This window comes from Rhinoraja longicauda, chromosome 11, assembly GCF_053455715.1.
Source record: "Rhinoraja longicauda isolate Sanriku21f chromosome 11, sRhiLon1.1, whole genome shotgun sequence".
Taxonomy (NCBI): Eukaryota; Metazoa; Chordata; class Chondrichthyes; order Rajiformes; family Arhynchobatidae; genus Rhinoraja; species Rhinoraja longicauda.
The window spans coordinates 32,230,120-32,250,886 of record NC_135963.1 but is presented as its reverse complement, the minus strand read 5'-3'; the positions used below and the strand labels follow the sequence as shown (position 1 = coordinate 32,250,886).

The window sequence follows — 20,767 nt, the reverse complement described above, 5'->3', positions numbered from 1 at the left end:
GGCGCGGACTCGGTGGGCCAAAGGGCCTGTTTTCGCGCTGTATCTCTAAACTAAACTAAACTAAACAGTGAATCAGACTACAATAAATGAATCATGAAATGGCTGGCTCGTAGCACAAAGTTCACTCATTCGTTTCTTGTGAGGTCATAACATTTATTTCTGCTTTCCATAAATGACCGAGGACTCTCATACCCGGAGGTGCCAGTTATTGTCAAATTCATTTTTATGGTGATCCTATCTGATCTCCAGTTCACCGGCACCCACAATCTCCCTCTTAATGAGTACTTCCCTGATTCTTTGAGTGAATCTAGCAGCTGTCTTCCTTTCTCTGGAGGCATCTCTCCTCCATAAAAGCTCTAGATTCATTGGTATTTGACTGTCTGTCATTGGTGTCTGGAGAATGTGCCACAATGGCTGAAACCCTTCTCGGGCAGGTTTGCAGCAAATTGTCTGAAATTGCATCAGACAAAATGGGGAATTGTGTTTTTACATGTGCAAACCACTCTAATACTGTTTGAATCACCTTTTCAGCCAATTTCGTGATGTTTTGCAAACAAACTAAATGGACATTAACACAGTTTGCATCCCCAGTTCAGCACACAAAAAAAGGGCCAAATCCAATTTCTAGGCGTGAATAACAAAACAGAGCTCAGCGATGTGAAATTATTAATTACCTGCATTTCAATTATGGGACGATGCCATATACAGGATCGTGAGGTTTTACGTCAATATTTGTTAAGGCTTTATCCAACACTGCAATCTCTTCAGCAATATACTTTCAAATTTCCTGTGCCTTCAACATTTTACTTTCATACTAAAATCCCTTGTTCGTCAAAAACAAGTAATGTAAACTTGAACCAAGGGTCCTTCAATCACTAAAACATGAAATATGTTATATTTATGAATGTGAACTTTTTGTTTAATTATAGATGACCTCTACTTCAAACTTAAAGATTCTATCACCCAAAGGTGGGTGCTGGCTTGAAGGGCCGAATGGCCTACTCCTGCACCTATTGTCTATTGTCTATTTAAGACAGGTGCCAAAAAGAGTTTAAGCCATGGTTGCTAAAATATAAACCCTTTTATTTTAAATTTTGATTTTCACATGTCATTGGATAAAAGGTTTCTGTATCACACCATTTGAAGTGCAGCTCAGATGGGTGGAAGTGAATTCTATTGGACTGTCTTTCCCTTTAAGATGGAATACTTTACTGAAAGCTAAAATAAAACTGAGAAAAGAGTGGGTCTGAGTGAGAGTCAGCCCTAATCCTCTAGATGGGATTTAACTGTTTGATTGAATTGCTGGGCTTGCTAGTGTGTTTTACAAAAGAAAATCACTAATGCCACATATCAAGGTCTGACACACACTTGTCTTTCTGGAGGATTATATTCTTTAAGGTGTTGCTCTATTTGAGCTTTTGAAGGATTGTGAAATACAGTCAGTGTTAGATCAACTGATGAAAGGTGGGTCTTCTGATACATTTGGAATCCATCATCAAGAGAAATGAAGTGAACAATTTCAAAGGAGATAGACAGTTAGTGAAAACCTGGCTGTATTCTGCTAACGCATTTAGTCTCAGTTTTCAGATTCCTTTTGTTGCCAGCAACCCTTACCAAAGACTGCATCATCTATGCTTTTCTCCCTATTGAATCAATAACTTGATAATTTCATTCATGACTTCTTGATATGTGAAATCAATGGGTGGGGCTTCTGAGAAGTCATGTAGAAAAAGTGAACAACTTCCCATTGCTTTGGGAAGTAATGAAGGGATTACTTTCATCCCACGATTGGGATTCGTGGGAGGGATTGAACAATTAATTAAAATACACATCCTCAGGGCTACATTAATCGTCACTGTAAATTGGCCTTGGAGTAGTTGGGTGGTAGAAGAATCAAATGGAGTTGATTGGCAATAGGCTGCAAGGCAATGTGGGATAATGGCCATGCTGCAAAAGGTAACACAATAATTTTGGACAACACCACACCAATGATTTAATTAGGGCAGTTCACCAAGGTTGAACAATAAATGCTGGCTTTGTGAGCGAAGTTCACAATCCAAAAATATATAAGAAAATAAAATAATTTGGTCTTTATAAGAGAAAAGAACACTCAATTGGAAGGAAGAAGTACTAAAGGAAGAAGAATGAAGCAAACTTAAAATATTTTTGAACCTGGCGAATGTCTAATTGTTACTTGCTACTTCGCAGTTAGAAGGTTTTTATTTGTTACGTTCTGAGATTAACAATTCACTTTAGAAAATTACCCCTGAGTAAAACTTGGTATAAGATATTCAATCAGATTGAGTACATGTATCAACTAAAAGACTGTGAACAATCCAGGCAATTGCTTTATCCCATGTCAAAAACCATGTAACAATTACATTGGGTTTCCAATATATTCATTGTATTAATTGAAAACATTTTAATCTCAAATTTATCTAGAAGGCAAATCCAGTCAGACTTATTTCTTTATTTTTAATAAGTAAATATGTCCATGTTATTCAAGTAATCGTGTTTTGTTAAAATTGTCAAGATTACCTGATAGACAGGATCTTCGACATCTTCTTCCAAAATTGTCTGAATTAGAATCAATCAGAAATGTAAAGAGAGAGAGAAGGAGAGACAATCAGCGCAAGCATTAGCAAATGCAGTTTGGAAAAGATTAGGTTACAGAATTTGCAAAGTAGAAGAAGAACAATTATTTAAATAGTGTAGTCAATTAAAATCTTTTATTTCAGGATTAGCAGTTGAAAAAATTTAAGCAAACATAGATTTTATTGATAATTTCACCTTGATCTTGTTACTGTTAGTATGCTCATTATAAGTGAATATTTGTGCAGAAGATCATTAAACACCTCCAGGTCACGTTAACCATGCTCCAAGGAGGTCAGAATAAAACACAGCTTCCAGAACTAACCAAACACATTACTTTATTTTTAATATCACAAGAAAATACCAACTACACTGCTACATTAATTACCATTCTATCCTGTGGGCTCTACAAACAAGGCTGCCCAATTTACCCAATTTCTGTAAAGGTCCACAAAGATCTATAATATTGGTGTCCTTTCAGAGCTGAGTTGAGATCATTGGGATTTTTGTTAAGTCTTAGTAATAACAGGCCATTTTATCAAACAAAGTCCAAACATAAAGTCATTGGAAAGTAATGAACTACAATTAAATACCACCTCCTACTGAATTTTATCATGCAACTCACTTCTCTCATAACAGAAGTAAATAGGGCAAGGGATTAGGTTTGGGAATCCAGGTTGTATTCTCACATCAACAGTATTTGAATGAAATAGAACCCGAACCTCACAAAACCATCCTTTCTAAAAAAAACCTGTACTATGATATAGGTAACCGTTTGTTTCGGAACGTCTGCAGGTTGACTTAATGCAAGGTCGCACCAGAACTACCACCAGGAATGAGAAGCCAGCATTCACTGGCAGCTCAATGCCTCTCATGTCTATATACTGTCTATGCCTGCCCACTTCAATCAGGATGATGTGGCTTTGAAGAACTTTGCGGAGTTTTTCCAGGATCAATCCCACGAGGGGCAGGATCACATTGAAAAGCTGATAAAATTCCAGAACCAGTATGGGGTTGTGTTATCCTTCAGGACATTTCAAAATCTGACCACGCCAATTGGAGCAATGGCCCAGAGACTCTGCTGTGCACCCTTCACTTGAAAAAGACCATCAACCAGTCTCTGTGTAGGAAGGAACTGCAGAGGCTGGTTTAAATCGAAGATAGTCATAAAAAGCTGGAGTAACTCAATGGGACAGGCAGCATCTCCGGAGAGAAGGAATGGGTGACGTTTTGGGTTGAGACTGAAGAAGGGTCTCGACCCAAAACGTCACCCATTCTTTGTCTCCAGAGATGCTGCCTGTCCCGCTGAGTTACTCCAGCATTTTGTGTCTATCAACTAGTCTCTCCTGGAGCTCCACAAATGGGCTTCTGACAAGAATAACTCTCATATGTGCGACTTTCTGTAGACTCGCTGTAGACTTGACTGAGCAGGTCAAGACCATCCAGAAGCTTGGAGATATGATTACCTATCAGACGTGCATGGGAGCCCCTCAGAACGACATGGCCATGTATCTGTCTGACAAGCACACACTGGGAGACCAAACTTCAGGAAATCAGCATGACTGCCTTTTCACTTCAGTACTCTTCAGTGCCTTTCTGTTGCTGGATTTATTTTTTTAAATGTGAGTCAGTTTTGTGACTGTCATTTTAAATGTGGCGTTAACTTGTTTGTGAATTAAATGACAAGGTGTATACAAAAGTGGGATAACATCGGACTGGTGAGAACAGGTGATCGATGGTCAGTGTGGACTCGGTGGGCCGAAGGGCCTGTTTCCATGTTGTACAGGTGCTCTCCGCCTTACGATGCTTCGACTTACGATATTTCGACTTTGTGATGGTGCAAACGACAGCGACCCGTAGCGAGCCACAGCTCACTTCCGGCCACGTGATCAGGTGTATTCAATGCATTACAATATTTTCGGTTTCCGATGGGTTTCTCGGATCTTAACCCCACCGTAAGTTGAGGAGCACCTGTATCTCTAATCTAAATTACGAGAGCCATGGGTTTTTCTGCCACATTTGCATTCCTGAGTTGTTGAAAATTGTCTGGAAACAATGTGACAAAACAATAACCTTTCCTTTGATTACTGTTAGTTTTGGTGGCAGAGAATATTGACAAAATGACTGGAATGGCACAAAGACATACGAGTGGCAAAAAGTGATCTTTTAGACATTGAAGAATTGCAGGTTTGTCAGGAGTTAGTGATTAACCAAAGGAAGTTGTCCCAATTTGAGAATTTTCCCGGAAAATTGGCTTGGACATAGGTTTTATCCCAAGTCAAGGATAATTTATATGAAATCAAAGATATGGCTTATTGATGTAGGCAAAGAAAAGTATATTTGCTCTTTAATGACAAGATCTTGTAAGACCATCATACATGGTAGAAAACTTGGTTGCTCTCTTCTGCACACTCAAGGAGATATTACTTATGGACTTGTGAACAACTGCATTTTTGCAGACACTCATTCACTGTGTGAAAGCCAAAACATAAGCAGGATTTATACTGGTAATTAGCTGTCACAATAATAAATACCCAGATTTACTATAAATAAAAGTAGCAATTGTGGAAACAAGGGACAATGTTAAAGGAGGACGGTGATAAATATGATTTGGTAACAGACTTGCCAGTTGAGTTTCCCATAACAGCACTACATGAAGTCTGGCCTTTACTTGGTTCCAGTTCCACCCCCCTCGCCTGCAATCAGTCTGATGAAGGATCCCAACCCGAAACATCACCTGTCCATTTTCTCCAGAGATGCTGCCTGACCTGCTGAGTTACTCCAGCATTTTGTATCTATCTTTCATATTAACCAGCATCTGCAGTTCCTTTCAATTACGACAGAAAGCATGGTCATTGTTACCTGATAGACTGCCTGTTCACACTGTTTATCCTTTTGAGACAATTTCTCCTTCTCCTCTCGAAGTTTCAGTTCGTAGATAAGTTGGAAGAGATCTCGGAGATCAAGAATGACGGGTTCAGCCTAATCGTCAAAATGAAGAAATGAAGAATTGGGCACAGTCTGCACATTTGAATTTTATAAACAAAAACATAACCAAATGGGCATTATTTAATAAATGGTATATATTATTAATAGTGTGTACACCCGATAGTTATTAACAATTAAACACAGTTCTCATTATTTTTAGATGATTTTCAATTTGTAGTTGTATTCACATGACCATAAAAGCACATCAGAAGTTATAAGGCTTATACTCACTGCTTGAGATGTTTTTATTGCTACAAACCGATGATTTCCTTCTTTACCACATATATAGCCAAAGGCGCGGTGATCCGTGATATCCTTGGCAATGTATGATACTTCATGAACTGCATGGTGATGCTGCATAGCCTACAAAAATGAACACAGTGATATGTGTAATGTGTATCAATGAAAAATGTACCAATATGTATAAAAGAAACGCATTATGCCGAGGAAATAAATGATGGAAAGTTTGGACATCATTCACACATGTGTCACCCTGAACTATATTTATATGCAGGGTTGCACGCTGAATCCATTCTTTGCAGAGCTAACATGTCTATTTAGCCAGTGGAGGGAAAGCATAAATTGATGTTGGCACTCATGCTAGAAGTGGAATATAAATCCCACTCTTGATTGCCACAGACTGAACCCCACAAAGAAGTAAATAGAATTAAGCTCAGTCACGATGGCTCTGTGATTATAGTACAACATAAAAATGGTCTGTCTAACCCGACAGTTCATGTACATTATTATTCTGCAACTGAGCAACAAACCATTCCCTGCCTCATTCCATTAACCATTTTAACTGATTGTAATATTTTGTGTGGGTAATATGCTGGGTGGTTGCCAATGCTAGAAAGCCTTACCTGGAAACCAACAATTAACAAGTGAAAAAGAAACAGGAAGGAAAGGGATAATTACATAATTTACTGTGTGCATTTAATATGCATCTAGTCAAGCTATTTTAACTTTTCACTAATAAATGCTAACTACTTAGACTGCAATTTTACTACATTATTCAAGCTTTCCTGAATATTTGCTCTCTGATATATTAAGTTTCTTATACTAGAGTTTTAATCAAGAAATTAGGTCACGTTATCTCTAGTGTGTTCAACATTTCATAAGGGAGTATCTCAGCCATAATATCATCTATTTCTGGCAAATGAGCAGCCTTTCTGCGGCAGAAAGGAACTTAAATAAGGACAGTGATGTGAATCTAAATTTGGAATTGTGCTAATTTCACTAACTCTCTTCTGGTTTTATCCCAACAGTCCTTTAGCTACATATCATTATAATTCATCTCACGATTTCCATTGTACAGTTAAAGCTTTTGGGATAAAAGAAGCTAACCATGTTAGAAGGTTTCATTTCTTCTGAATCCTTTAATTGCCGCAAGGATTTAAGCAGGCTTTACAGGTGAATTTGGAGCAATAAGTTACAATGACCACTGGGTTCAAAGATGAATGATGTCTACTTGGACAAAGCATTGTAGCCTGGGGATGTAGTAGGAGATGGGGGTGGAGGTGGGAAAGCTGTTGATGCAGTGGGGATGGGGGGGGGGGGTTATTTTATTGATAGCACTGCCTTTGTGCTATTCCTCTCTTTTAACAATTGTTCCACTCTGGAAGAAGCCCTAGCCTAATGAACCGGCAGTCTTCTGCAAGGGAAATAAATCAGTAAATGCTTTCTTTAAATCAATGTTCCAATTAACAGCCATCCCATTAACGGGCACAGACTGTGCCGTGATCTTTTATTTCTGGTGTTAAAATACGACAGGAGACCTCAATATCGCAGAAGATGGAGACTTCATTTTCATTTGCTTTATTCTTCCATATTTTCAGTGTTACTCACAATAACTTATTTTCAATATCTTACTTAACCATTATTTTCATTTGATAATTTAGTTATTTTTTAAAAATGTATCCAACATGATTTACTGTATAATATGCTACATTATCTGTTCCTGCACACAAACCAGAAGCAATCATTCATAACCTGCTTTTTTGAATTGACATAGTAATGAATTTCTCTGCCAAATGACTGTCAAACAAATGATTGACTAACAGTGCTGCAATCTTCCTGCAACATTTAGAATGCCTTTTCTTCTTAAGTAGTAAATAGGCACTGACAGTAGGGCATTGTATTGGTAACTCAAGAGCTCATTTCTGTCTCTTTGTCTTTACTCTCCCACATACATTAACTTCAATCATCCCAGGTCTTCACAAGGCAGGGGAATCTGAATTCTGAGGAGGTGTGAAAAGCACACTATATACTGACTGCATTATGCCTGACTGGTGCTTGACAGAAGGTCGACACAAAATGCTGGAGCAACTCAGCATGAGTGAGGGCCACAGTCTAGGGTCCTTCCGCTTCTGGACACGGGGGGGGGGGGGGGGGGGGTGGGGGGGGGCAGGGTGTGGTGGAGACGCCCCTCCAAATAAGGGAAGGGATTCTGTATAATTTTGTATCAATTTGGCAATGAATATCTGTATTGAATGAATGTATAACCTCCGGGAATGTCGGATGGAGTTTTGAAAGGAAATTGTTTTGTAAATATTTATTTCTGGAATAAAGTATTTTTTGATATTAAAAAAAATCAGCATGATTGGCAGCATCTCTAGAGAGAAGGAATGGGTGATGATTCGGGTCGAGACCCTTCTTCACAGACCCAGACCTACTAGTATTTTGAATCTTAAATCAATCCTTTTTCTGTCCAACAATGTTGCGTATTGACCTTAAACCTGTGCACTGATAGAACTGCATTGGCTCACGGTGTTACCATTATTTACCACATGAAATGTGATATCCTATTGTAGAGTGAATCTTAACAATAATATGGTGATTCTCCTGTGGAAGATTGTGATGAATGTAGTGTAGGGTTAAGTGAGACCAGAGGTGCAATGGAAGAAATGATTCTTAAAGTGAGGAAGGAAACTAGTTTGGCAAAACAGACACGAGAGAGAGAGAGAGAGAGAGAGAGAGAGAGAGAGAGAGAGAGAGAGACACAAGAAATAAACTGAAGAAATGGTGAACAAGATGCCAACATCAAGGTTTCAAGTTCAGTTTATTGTCACAAGTACCAATTAAGGTACGGTGAAATTCGAATTACCATACAGCCATCCAAAAAAAAGCAACAAGACACACAACTACATCTCTGTAAGAAGGGTCTCGACCCAAAACATCACCCATTCCTTTTCTCCAGAGATGCTGCCTGTCCCTCTGAGTTACTGCAGCTTTTTGTGTCTATCTTCGGATTAAATCAGCAGTCCCTTCCTACAAATCCCATCTCTCCCATTCAATTATATCATGAGTGAGCTGTACATGAATTAATTTTACTTCCCCCTGGTTACATCTCCCATACAAATGGAGAGAAATCGGCCTCTGGTTACTGGCACTAAGCATGTGCAGGAGGATTTATCACTGGTCTGTAGTCACCTCCTACACATGTGATTCCACCAAAGTCAGATGAGGCAATTCTATGGAGATGAGTAAATTCAGCACCTCCATGTTAAGTGTCAGCGACCCAAGACAGGTTTTATTCGCATGGCGTCACAAAGTTATTCAAACGAGGAAGCTTCAGAAATCTGTTGTAATTGAAAATCAAAACACTGCACATGGTGGAAATCTGAAATAGGAAAATGCTGGAAAACCACAGCAGGTCAGGCAGCATCTGTCGAAAGAGAAATAAAGTAAACATTTCAGGGTGAAGACCATACCACCAGAACCAGTTTTGATCAAATATTTTTGATCCGAAACAATAACCGTTTTCTTTCCACTGACAGTTTGACCTTCTGACTTTTTCCAGCATTTGTTGTTTTTCGATCAGATTATTTTACATGCACATACTGTACATATTTTTGGGAGTGTTTCAACATAACGATTAAGAATGAGAAGTTGAAAGATTTTTCCATTTTATAGCTCAGGGGCACATCAGCAGTGCCTGATAAGGTGACGTAGCGGTAGAGTTGCTGCCTTACAGCGCCAGAGACCCTGGGTTCAATCCTGACTACGGGTGCCGTCTCTATGGAGTTTGTATGTTCTCCCTGTGACCGCATGGATTTTCCCCGGGTGCTCCGGTTTCCTCCCACACTCCAAAGACGTACAGGTTTGAAGGCTAATTGGCTTTAGTTTTTTTTTTAAATTGTAAATTGTCCCTAGGGTGTAGGATAGTACTAGTGTACGGGGATCGTTGGTTGGTGTGGACTTGGTGGGTGGAAGGGCCTGTTTCTGCACTTTCTCTCTAAACTAAACTAAACGAAACTAAACAAAACTAATTGCAGACATGGTTCTGGTCCATACAGCTTAGAACCAAAATATGTAGCACACTTGGAAAAATCTACGTGGAGTGTCATGAAGAAACCCTGGGAGATAACTGTTCTCATAAAGGCTGTTTTATTTATTTATATGTAATGTTCTACACGAGGCTTTGGGGAGAGCTGTAAAATGTGGTGAATATATGTTTAAACACCTATCAAATATTCAGTTTCCTTTCTCTATGTTATTTCAGTGCGTGCGACACACAGTTGCTATGTTGTGCCAATCCTTCATTATCATCAACTGTTTTCTTTCAACATCCCTGCGTAGTCCACCAGGAATCCACCGGGTGGCTCCACCAGCACTGGCTGCCTCGCCAACTGTCTGTCTGTCCTTTTTTGTTATTTTAAGCATGTGTTAAAAGTATGTTTTAGTGTTTATTGGGTTTGTTTTATGTGGGGGAGGAACTTTCTTTCAATCTCTTACCTCGACGGAGATGTGATTTTTCTCCGTATCGTATCTCCATCCCCACTGCGGCCTAACATTGAGGAATTGGTGGCCTTTCCTGGAGACCGGTCTGGCGCTTCAAGGTCTCTGGTAAGAAGAGGCCAACTTGGGAGCTCCAGGCCGCAGAGAGTTTTTCAACCGTCCCGACGCGGGGAGTTTCGATCATCCTGACGTGAGGGCTTGGACAGTCGGCAGCGGCAACTGCGGAAGGTTCATCAGCCCCGACCGCGGGTGAACAAAAAGGAAGGTGATTGAACTTTATTACCTTCCATCACAGTGAGGAATGTGGAATCCGCTGAGGTGGATGTTTATGTTAAATTTTATTTTATGTGGTTGTGTGTCTTGTTGCTTTTCACTTAGTATGGCTGTATGGCAACTCAAATTTCACTGTACCTTAATTAGAAAACATAGACATAGAAAATAGGTGCAGGAGTAGGCCATTCGGCCCTTCGAGCCTGCACCGCCATTCAATATGATCATGGCTGATCATCCAGCTCAGTAACCTGTACCTGCCTTCTCTCCATACCCCCTGATCCCTTTAGCCACAAGGGCCACATCTAACTCCCTCTTAAATATAGCCAATGAACTGGCCTCAACTACCTTCTGTGGCAGAGAATTCCACAGACTCACCGCTCTCTGTTGGTACATGTGACAATAAATTGATCTTGAAATCTTGAAATCTGGTCTTTTTTAACATGCAGGGCTGCAGTCTGCCTTCCAAAGATTAATCATATTTTAAAATCGGTTAAAAAGAAACTTACCTCCACATTAATTAAACCATAATTAGTGCATTAAAGGTCTAATGACACAGTTTGAAACAAAATATCAATACTCCTTGTCTTTGGAAAAATTAAGATCTGATAGTAAAGAGGTTTAATGAGAGACATGAAATCTTCTTATCTTCCCATCCTCATTAGGAAAGATAGAGAAATTACTTCGTGACTGACCCAGTCAAGGTTGGGCTGTGTAAAGTGGGCTGGCTTACAATGGTGCAAACATTTCAATCATGTAACTAATCAGCTTTCAATTTCATAAATAAAATAAATGGCTGCATGAAGCACGATTAGATCTAGAACTATGGATACAAAAGATACTTACATTTGTTTTTGAGTACACTTCCTATTTGCGATTTAAAGAAACATAGAAACATAGAAAATAGGTGCAGGAGTAGGCCATTCGGCCCTTCGAGCCTGCACCGCCATTCAATATGATCATGGCTGATCATCCAACTCAGTATCCCGTATCTGCCTTCTCTCCATACCCCCTGATCCCTTTAGCCACAAGGGCCACATCTAACTCTCTCTCAAATATAGCCAATGAACTGGCCTCAACTACCTTCTGTGGCAGAGAATTCCACAGATTCACCACTCTCTGTGTGAAAAAAACCTTTCTCATCTCGGTCCTAAAAGACTTCCCCCTTATCCTTAAACTGTGACCCCTTGTTCTGGACTTCCCCAACATCGGGAACAATCTTCCTACATCTAGCGGATTGGTGTTTGGTTTTATCTTTCTCTTTCATCCATGGGGTTCGGAGTCAGGTTGCAGCAGCCTTGCTCCATCTATGCATCATCCTTCCCTGATTCCACCTGTTACCTACCAGTCTCCACCCTTCCTCCTCCCCCTACCCCATCTGGCTCCGCCCGTCTTTCATCCGCCACCTTTCTTTGTCCCTGCTTTTACCTACCAGTCTTGACCTGAAATGTTAACCATCCCTGTGCTTCCGAGCACCAAGACCTCATTGGGCTGGAGGTGACAAGGGGACTCTCTGTCAGATTCTTGGTTGAAATCTCATTCCCAATGCACGCTGCCCTCTGAACAAGTGCAATAAGATGGTCTCCCACCACTTTGCCGACTGTATAATTGCACACAAAGTGTGCAGAAGAATTCAAGGTGCCTTGGCGCGATTGATTCCAAGCAGCAGGGTAACGGAGGAGTTTTTGATCTCTGGGCTGCTACCAGGAATGGATAGCAAGACAGACATGCAGTGCTCCTGGAACATCACCAACTTGATGAAATACATTCTTTGGTCTGCCTGAAACTTGTTGGGTCTTCAGTACAATCAAATGTCCGACAGGGATTCCTGCCGACTGGCAAATTCTAGGCTGCAGGCGTTCGTGCTGAGGGACACACTGAAGCTCCTTGCAACCACGCAGAGACTTTGTGGGGAAGGAATTCAGTCTAGAGTCCTTCCATCACCAGACATGGAGGGGCGAAGTCCGGGGTAGAATATTTTCACATCTCCATCAACATCCCATCCACCACCTTATGATTGCATTGAAGGAGCTATCATCGAGACAAAAGTGCTATGAAGACTGCATGCTAAAAAATCTGGACCAAATAGGAAAATGAGCTCAAGCAGCATCTGGGGAGGCAAAGTGATTATTTTTCTAAAAATAAACTTTATTAAAAAAAATTAAGTACAAAAACCACTGTGCAAGGCTATTTTTACATCAGACATCATTCCGTCCAAACACTCACAGTGTCATCAGTTCTATACATTGGCAGTGGCTACACCATTATCACTCATGTAGCCTCCAGCATTGATGAACATTTCATTCACCTGAAATGTTCATCAATGCTGGAGGCTACATGAGTGATAATGGTGTAGCCACTGCCAATGTATAGAACTGATGACACTGTGAGTGTTTGGACGGAATGATGTCTGATGTAAAAATAGCCTTGCACAGTGGTTTTTGTACTTAATTTTTTTTAATAAAGTTTATTTTTAGAAAAATAATCACTTTGCCTCCCCAGATGCTGCTTGAGCTCATTTTCCTATTTGGTCCAGATTTTTTAGCATGCAGTCTTCATAGCACTTTTGTCTCGATGATAGCTCCTTCAATGCAATCATAAGGTGGTGGATGGGATGTTGATGGAGATGTGAAAATATTTAGGAGACACAAGAGACAGCAGATGCTGGAATCTTGAGCAAAACAATAAATGCTGGAGAAACTCAGCGGGTCAGGCAGCATCTGTGCAGCTGTGGGAGATCGGCCTGAAACAGTGTCTGTCCATTTCCTCTGGAGATGCTGCCTGGCCCACTGAATTCCTCCAGCATTTTGTTTTTTTGCTGGTGAACTAGTTATTTTGGGAAAAGAGCAAAACCAGGGATTACGTGTGTGTAAAGTTAGTAACTAACACGAGATTCAAATGGTGGTTTAGCCAGCAGGCTGAAGCTAATTGCTAATTACCATGACTTAAATGTGCCTAAACTGCTAAGACAGGGACCTGCAGGTTTCATGCTAAAGTGGTCATTACTAGCGGTTTTCCTAGAGTGTTATTTATAGCTTCTAATGAAGGCGCGGTGCACTGGCTGCAGGGGCAGACCATTACCAATTGTCAGATGATGCACGTTATAAGGAGGATGGTGGAGGTGCAGCAGAGGAGGGATGGTAGCCACAGGGGAGAAGGACACTCACAGCTCTTACACTCACAGAGGGATCTCAGAGAGATCAACATGTATGTCAGGTCACTCAGACAAATTCACCAGTTTCCTCTTCCTGGTCAAACTAGCACTTAACACCTCAGAAAAGTGTAATATTAGGAATAGTCAATGTGGTTTAGACTAGACTTTAGAGATACAGCATGGAAACAGGCCGTTTGGCCCACCGAGTCCATGCCGAGCAGCGATCACCACATGCACCAGCACCAATCTACACACTTGGGATCATTTTCAATTTTACCGAAGCCAATTAACCTGCAAACCTGTACGTCTTTGGAGTACATAGATACATAGACAATAGATGCAGGAGAAGGCCATTTGGCCCTTCGAGCCAGCACTGCCATTTAATGTGATCATGGCTGATCATACACAATCAGTACCCCGTTCCTGCCTTCTCCCCATATCCCTTGATTCCGCTAGCCCTAAGAGCTCTATCTAACTTTTTTTTAATGTATCCATTGAATCAGCCTCCATTGCCTTCTGAGGCAGAGACTCCACAAATTCACAACCCTCTGGGTGAAAAAGTTTTTCCTCATCTCAGTTCTAAATGGCCTACCCCTTATTCTTAAACTGTAGCCCCTGGTTCTGAACTCTCCCAACATTGGGAACACATTTCCTGCATCTAGCGTGTCCAATCCCTTGATAATTTTATATGTTTCTATAAGATTCCCTCTCATCCTTCTAAATTCCAGTGAATACAAGCCCAATCACTCCATTCTTTCATCATATGACAGTCCCACCATCCTGGGAATTAACCTCGTGAACCTATGATGCACTCAATAGCAAGAATGTCCTTCCTCAAATTAGGAGACCAAAACTGCACACAATACTCCAGGTGTGGTCTCACCAGGGCCCTGTACAACTGCAGAAGGACCTCTTTGCTCCTATATTCAACTCATTTCATTATGAAGGCCAACATGCTATTATCTTTCTTCACTGCCTCCTATACCTGCATGCTTATTTACAGTGACTGATGTACAAGGACACCCAGGTCTCATTGTAGTTCCCCTTTTCCTAACCTGACACCATTCAGATAATAATCTGCCTTCCTGTTCTTGCCATCAAAGTGGATAACCTCACATTTATTCACATTATACTGCATCTGCCCACTCACACAACCTGTCCAAGTCCTCATAGCATCCTCTTTACAGTTCATTCTGCCACTCAGCATTGTGCCATCTGCAAATTTGCTAACATTACTTTTAATTCCTTCATCTAAATCATTAATGTATATTGTAAATAGCTGCGGTCCCAGCACCGAGCCTTGCGGCAGCCCACTAGTCACTGCCTGCCATTCTGAAAGGGACCCGTTAATCCCTCTCTTTGTTTCCTGTCTGTCAACCAATTTTCTATCCGTCAATACCCTACCCCCAATACCATGTGCTCTAATTTTCCCTCTAATCTCCAGGGTGGGACCTTATGAAAGGCTTTTTGAAAGTCCAGGTCCACTACATCCACTGGCTCTCCCTTGTCTATTTTACGTTACATCCTCAAAATATTCCAGAAGATGGTTAGTCAAGCATGATTTCCCCTTCATAAATCTATGCTGACTTGGACCGATCCTGTTACTGCTATCCAAATGCGCCGCTATTACTTCTTTAATAATCGACTCCAGTATTTTCCCCACCACCAATGTCAAGCTAACTGGTCTATAATTCCCTGCTTTCTCTCTCCCTCCTTTCTTAAAAAGTGGGATAACATTAGCTACCCTCCAATCCACAGGAACTGCTCCAAAATCTATAGAACAGTGGAAAATGATCACCAATGCGTCCACGATTTCTAGAGTCACCTCCTTGAGTACCCTGGGATGCAGACCATCAGGCCCTGGGGATTTGTCAGCCCATCAGTCTATTCCCATCCCATCAGAGATTGTGAAAGCAGATAATACAGCAGCATGTAAGAGGCATTTAGACAGCCACATGAACAGACAGGGAATGGGGGTTACTGACTATGTGCAGGCAGATGGCATGTTTAATAGATCCGTCTGAAGAAGGGTCTTGACCCGAAACATCACCCATTCCTTCTCTCCAGAGATGCTGCCTGTCCCGCTGAGTTACGCCAGCATTTTGTGTCTATCTTCAATTTAAACCAGCATCTGCAGTTCTTTTCTACACATTCTGGCATAGTTTAAATTGGATTAATGGTTAGCAGAGTTATAGTGGGCTGAAAGGCCTGTTCCTGCTCTTGTACTGTGTCAATTTAAAATACATTCATTATAAATTCATTATCAGGCAATCAAGTACCATTACGTACAGATGTTCATTCAGAGATGGAACTGTATTAAAGCAGATTATCATGAAATATGATGTAGAAAATCCATGGATCAACGTCTGAGCAGAATTCCCAGGTGCAGTCAGCACTGTTTGCAGCCTTAGGGCAAAATAGCCAAAGGTTCCGACCAATATCAGGCCCTGAATATTGCATTCCCTGTTAATTGGCAAGCTTCAGTTATCCAGTATTTATTATGTCTGCTCATACTCACTATGGAAATAGGGAAACTGCAGGGTTAATTAAAGTCTTAGCCAACTCTGAAACTGGTGGGCATAAACCACACTTTCTACCTTTTTCAACTCAGCATTTTGACAGAGTGAAAACACTGGAGCTGAGTTACAGCGGAGCAGGAACACAAGGGGCCAACATGGTCGACCGTAAAGTGTGCAATATTCTTGCAGAGGGTTGGTGAATCTGGAACTTTCTACGCCAAAGGGATGTGGAGGATAGATCATTGAGGATGTTTGAGGAGGAGGTAAAAAAATGTTTGAAAGCATTGGGAAAATGGTGCAGACTCGAACTGTCATATTGAACTGCAGTGCAGATTTGAGGTGAGAAATGGCCGATTTCAGCTCCTCTTCGATCCTTGTGAAAACTACCTGGAGAGATTAATGCATGCGGTTAGCCACGTGGAAATGATTTAGAGGGTGTAAGAGAATGTAAGGGAGGCACACGTGAAAATGAGCATAGGGTATGAAAAAACCTTGAGTAAGGCAGAAACCTGGAGGTACTTGAAATGGCTAAATGGGGTAGCAGCAAACTGAAGTGATATTTAGAGACCAGTACAAGATGCAGCAGAGACAAAGACTACATTTTCAGAAAAGGGTTACTGCATGTTGATTACGGTATCAGTTTTATATGTTCTTTCCCCATGCAACAATCTAAAAGTAAGTTCTTTCCTCCTGAAGATTACAAATTTCTGACCCCCTCATCATCATGCCTCCTCTGGCAGGCCACAGAGTGGCCCTGCTGGTAGGAGCTCACGGCTGGCAGAGTCAGCAAGGCTGGAGCCTCCGTGGGTAGGAGCTCACTGCCGGCGGAGTCAGCAAGGCTGGAGCCCCCGTGGGTAGGAGCTCACGGCCGGCGGAGTCGGCAAGGCTGGAGCCTCCGTGGGTAGGAGCTCACGGCCGGCGGAGTCAGCAAGGCTGGAGCCTCCGTGGGTAGGAGCTCACTGCCGGCGGAGTCGGCAAGGTTGGAGCCCCCGTGGGTAGGAGCTCACGGCCGGTGGAGTCGGCAAGGCTGGAGCCTCCGTGGGTAGGAGCTCACGGCCGGCGGAGTCGGCAAGGCTGGAGCCTCCGTGGGTAGGAGCTCACGGCCGGCGGAGTCGGCAAGGCTGGAGCCCCTGTGGCTGAGGTTGGAGGCTCCGCGCTGTGAGTCGAGGAGCCCGCGGCTGACGGAGCCTGGGTCTGTGAAGCTCGTGGCTGGGCCTGGGTCGGCGCCACGGAGGCATCCGGCGAGGACCCGGCAGCGATAGTGGAGGGGCCGACCTCGCTGCTGGGGGAAGGAACACTGGAGGACCTGGCTTGTGGGGGCTGCCGTGAGGGAGGGAGAACAAAGGAGCACCTGGCGCAGATACTTTGTAACTTTGTCAGCGCCCCTTATGGGCAACCATTTGCATACCCAAGGTATGCAAGCAAAGAGTTTCACTGTGACTTGTCACATGTGACACTAAAGTATTCATTCATTCATTCATTCATTCATTCATTCATTCATTCATTCATTCATTCATTCATTCATTCATTCATTCAGGAAACTTGACAATGCATTATCCTTTAGCCTCCAACTACAACCATTTGTGCACCTCCAAAACTCATTATTATCCCAGAATTAAATAGCTCCTCCATTGGAGTCTGCACCTTCAACTAGCAAGACCCTCAGGTCTGAAATTTCCTTCCTAATCTTCCATTTCCATCATTAAGACATACCATAAAGCCTACGTCTTCAACCAAGCTTTTAAGCAAGTTGGTCACATGTAAAATTGTATTTGACGACACTCCAGTGATGTACCTTTAACAATTTTCTAGATTAAAGCTGCATTCTAAACACATTATTGTTGTTAACTGGTGCATCAAGTAAATGAACGGAGTGCATGAACCAAAAACCTTCTTATTGGAATTCTGTACATTATATATCCAACATCCTCCCTGCAACCTGTTCTTCACCCCTATCCCATTTATCTGGAATGTTTTTAGGATTTTGTGATTTACAGGATCAAACTAGTTTGTTTTGTGCTGGCTAGTGTATTACAAATATTTATTTATGTGAATCATCTTTAATTATTGTCTGAAAATCAAATTATTTCTAATATCTTAGTGCCAAGTTATGCTAAATTGCAGCAATGAAATAGTGATCATTGGTAGTTGGGCTGAGGTAACTTCAAACGTTTTGTGTAGAGGACCAATGGACAATTTCACATGAGTGAACCTTAATCCACATTCTGCAAGTGAGAAAGTAGTGATCCAAACCAAGGTGCAGCAATATAATCTGCACAATATGATATTCGCAAGTAGATTAAAGGCACTAATTCAAGATGTGATATTAGCAAATAATATTTCATTAATTGTACATGAAATTCTCTTTTTGTTTTAGGATAGTATTAAATGAAATTAGAAGTCAGATGAAATAAAATAACCCATTATGTTCAGAGTAACAGAGATAGTCAATTTGATAAATATGTTACACGTTTTTTAATGTTTCTGTCGGTTTCATGCTTAGAAATGGGATCACACGTGATCAATTCTACAGACAATTGAAAATCAATGCAATCTTGAGTACCGAGCATTTACAATGCTTAAGGGACACATCACTCTGACTGGATACACCTGTGGTAGGTCATTCCTGTGACCCCCAAATCAAAATCCATGTGGTGTCCAGACTTTGTTCCCGGTGCAATTATCCTTTTGGCATTTCTCATGGAAAATTAGTCTAACTTGTCCTGGTCTATGCCGACCATGGGGCAAGGTGTAAATTCTGCAGTTCTAGCCCTCCCTCACTGAACAAAATCCCCGGCTTCCCCAATCAAGTCTGCTGCTCTTCTCCAATCCAATTTATGACCAGTCACCTGATGACCTGCCCCTTGCTAAATGCTCTCATCTGCCATTCCCCTGTCCATAATTCTTGACTTCATACAGATTACTGATACTCCTCATTCCACAGCTCAAATACAATTTTAACTGGAGTCCACATAAGATCAATGTCACCCATTAGGTCTGCCTTGTTCCAACAGCCCGAGGTGCATTTGGCATTTGGGCATTTGGCTGACTTCTCCAAGCGCAGCCTTAGAAGAAGATTGAGCAGAACATTTTTAACCTTGATCCTGGTCTGAATGAATGCACTGGAACAACATCTAAAATGGTCACCGTTCTAATGTACTACCTCTTTCTTGGCACACTGTTTAAGGTGCACTGCATGTCTGAGGCATTGGTGTTAAATGCCTATTAGAAACATAGAAAATAGGTGCAGGAGGAGGCCATTTGGCCCTTCAAGCCAGCACAACCATTCATTGTGATCATGGCTGATCATCTCCAATCAATAACCCGTGCCTGCCTTCTCCCCATATCCCTTGATTCCACTAGCCCCGAGAGCTCTATCTAACTCTCTCTGAAATCCATCCAGTGATTTGGCTTCCACTGCCCTCCGTGGCAGAGAATTCCACAAATTCACAACTCTCCGGGTGAAAAAGTTGCATCCCTCAGAACAAGTTTGTCTCTTACACAGTAAAAATGTTAAATATGGGTGGCTTGAGTTAGCTGTCTCTTTCAATGCAGTTTTCTTTATTGCCAGGTAATTGACATAAATGGCTGAAAATCACCACCGAGTAATAAAAATATGATAACTGCATATCAAGTAAAGATGTCATAAAGTCTTCAAAGCGAGTTTAAAATACCTTTTTTTGTAAACGAGCAGTGCATAAAAGATGTCAAATAATACATTGACTTCAATGTTAGGGCTGAAGTTATTGAACTATTGATCTCAGTTAAGGGTAGGGTGACAAATTTGCAAGAACACTCACATAGCATTTGGCTCCAGACTCTTATTCCTTTCAGTAGGAGTGCCACTGTATCTACGCTTGGTCTCACTGATGTGAAGGAGGCCACAGTACTTTGGTTAACAAACTGTAACCCTCGACTGCAGTAAATGGTCATGCCTCAATGCAGACACTTACAGGTTTGTGCTTGTGTTAGCATCTAACACCACTTTGTAAACGTGACAAGTGAGGAAATACAATAGTAATGCATGTGTTTTCTCAAATCACTTGGGTTTACATTGTAGCCATAATAATAATTTATTGTGAGCTAAAGTGTGGCCCTTTTAAACGATTAGGTGCTTCCTCTAGCTCCATTCTCCTTCACAAAGTAGTTGCTACAGCAACTTCACCTACAGCAAGCAATCAGAGGTAACAGCATGAGGGCTGTCCTACTTTTGAACAGTCAGCTGTGTCCCACTGGCAGTGAGCTCATTCCTTTCTCTGTGACACAGATACATTTAGAATCGAGACAGGAGTCTAAAATTGTCCCTGGAACTGTGAAGCATTTGTCTGGTCAATGATGCTTGTTAAAATGTGATGTATGTAGCTCCTTAAATAGGTTACCCACATACAGAATATCTGATAGAAGAGGAAAGCAAGAGTTCAAATGCATTTTATTGTTATAGGCAAAGAATTACTCAACAAAGAATAACTGAGGTAATATTTAAAGTCAGCTAAACATGGATCCA

General features: G+C 41.5%; 1 protein-coding gene across 12 annotated transcripts in view; it reads right to left on the bottom strand.

Annotated features, from left to right (window-relative positions):
• dab1a (DAB adaptor protein 1a) overlaps positions 1–20,767 on the bottom strand; it is a 525,252-nt gene that overhangs the window by 34,548 nt on the left and 469,937 nt on the right. For all 12 annotated transcript variants that reach the window (XM_078407331.1, XM_078407334.1, XM_078407339.1 and 9 more), the window contains 3 exons: positions 5,812–5,943; positions 5,455–5,574; positions 2,539–2,577 (listed from right to left, as the gene is read on the bottom strand). In XM_078407331.1, coding sequence (XP_078263457.1) covers positions 2,539–2,577; positions 5,455–5,574; positions 5,812–5,943 — 291 coding nt within the window. The remainder of the gene's footprint in view (positions 1–2,538; positions 2,578–5,454; positions 5,575–5,811; positions 5,944–20,767) is intronic.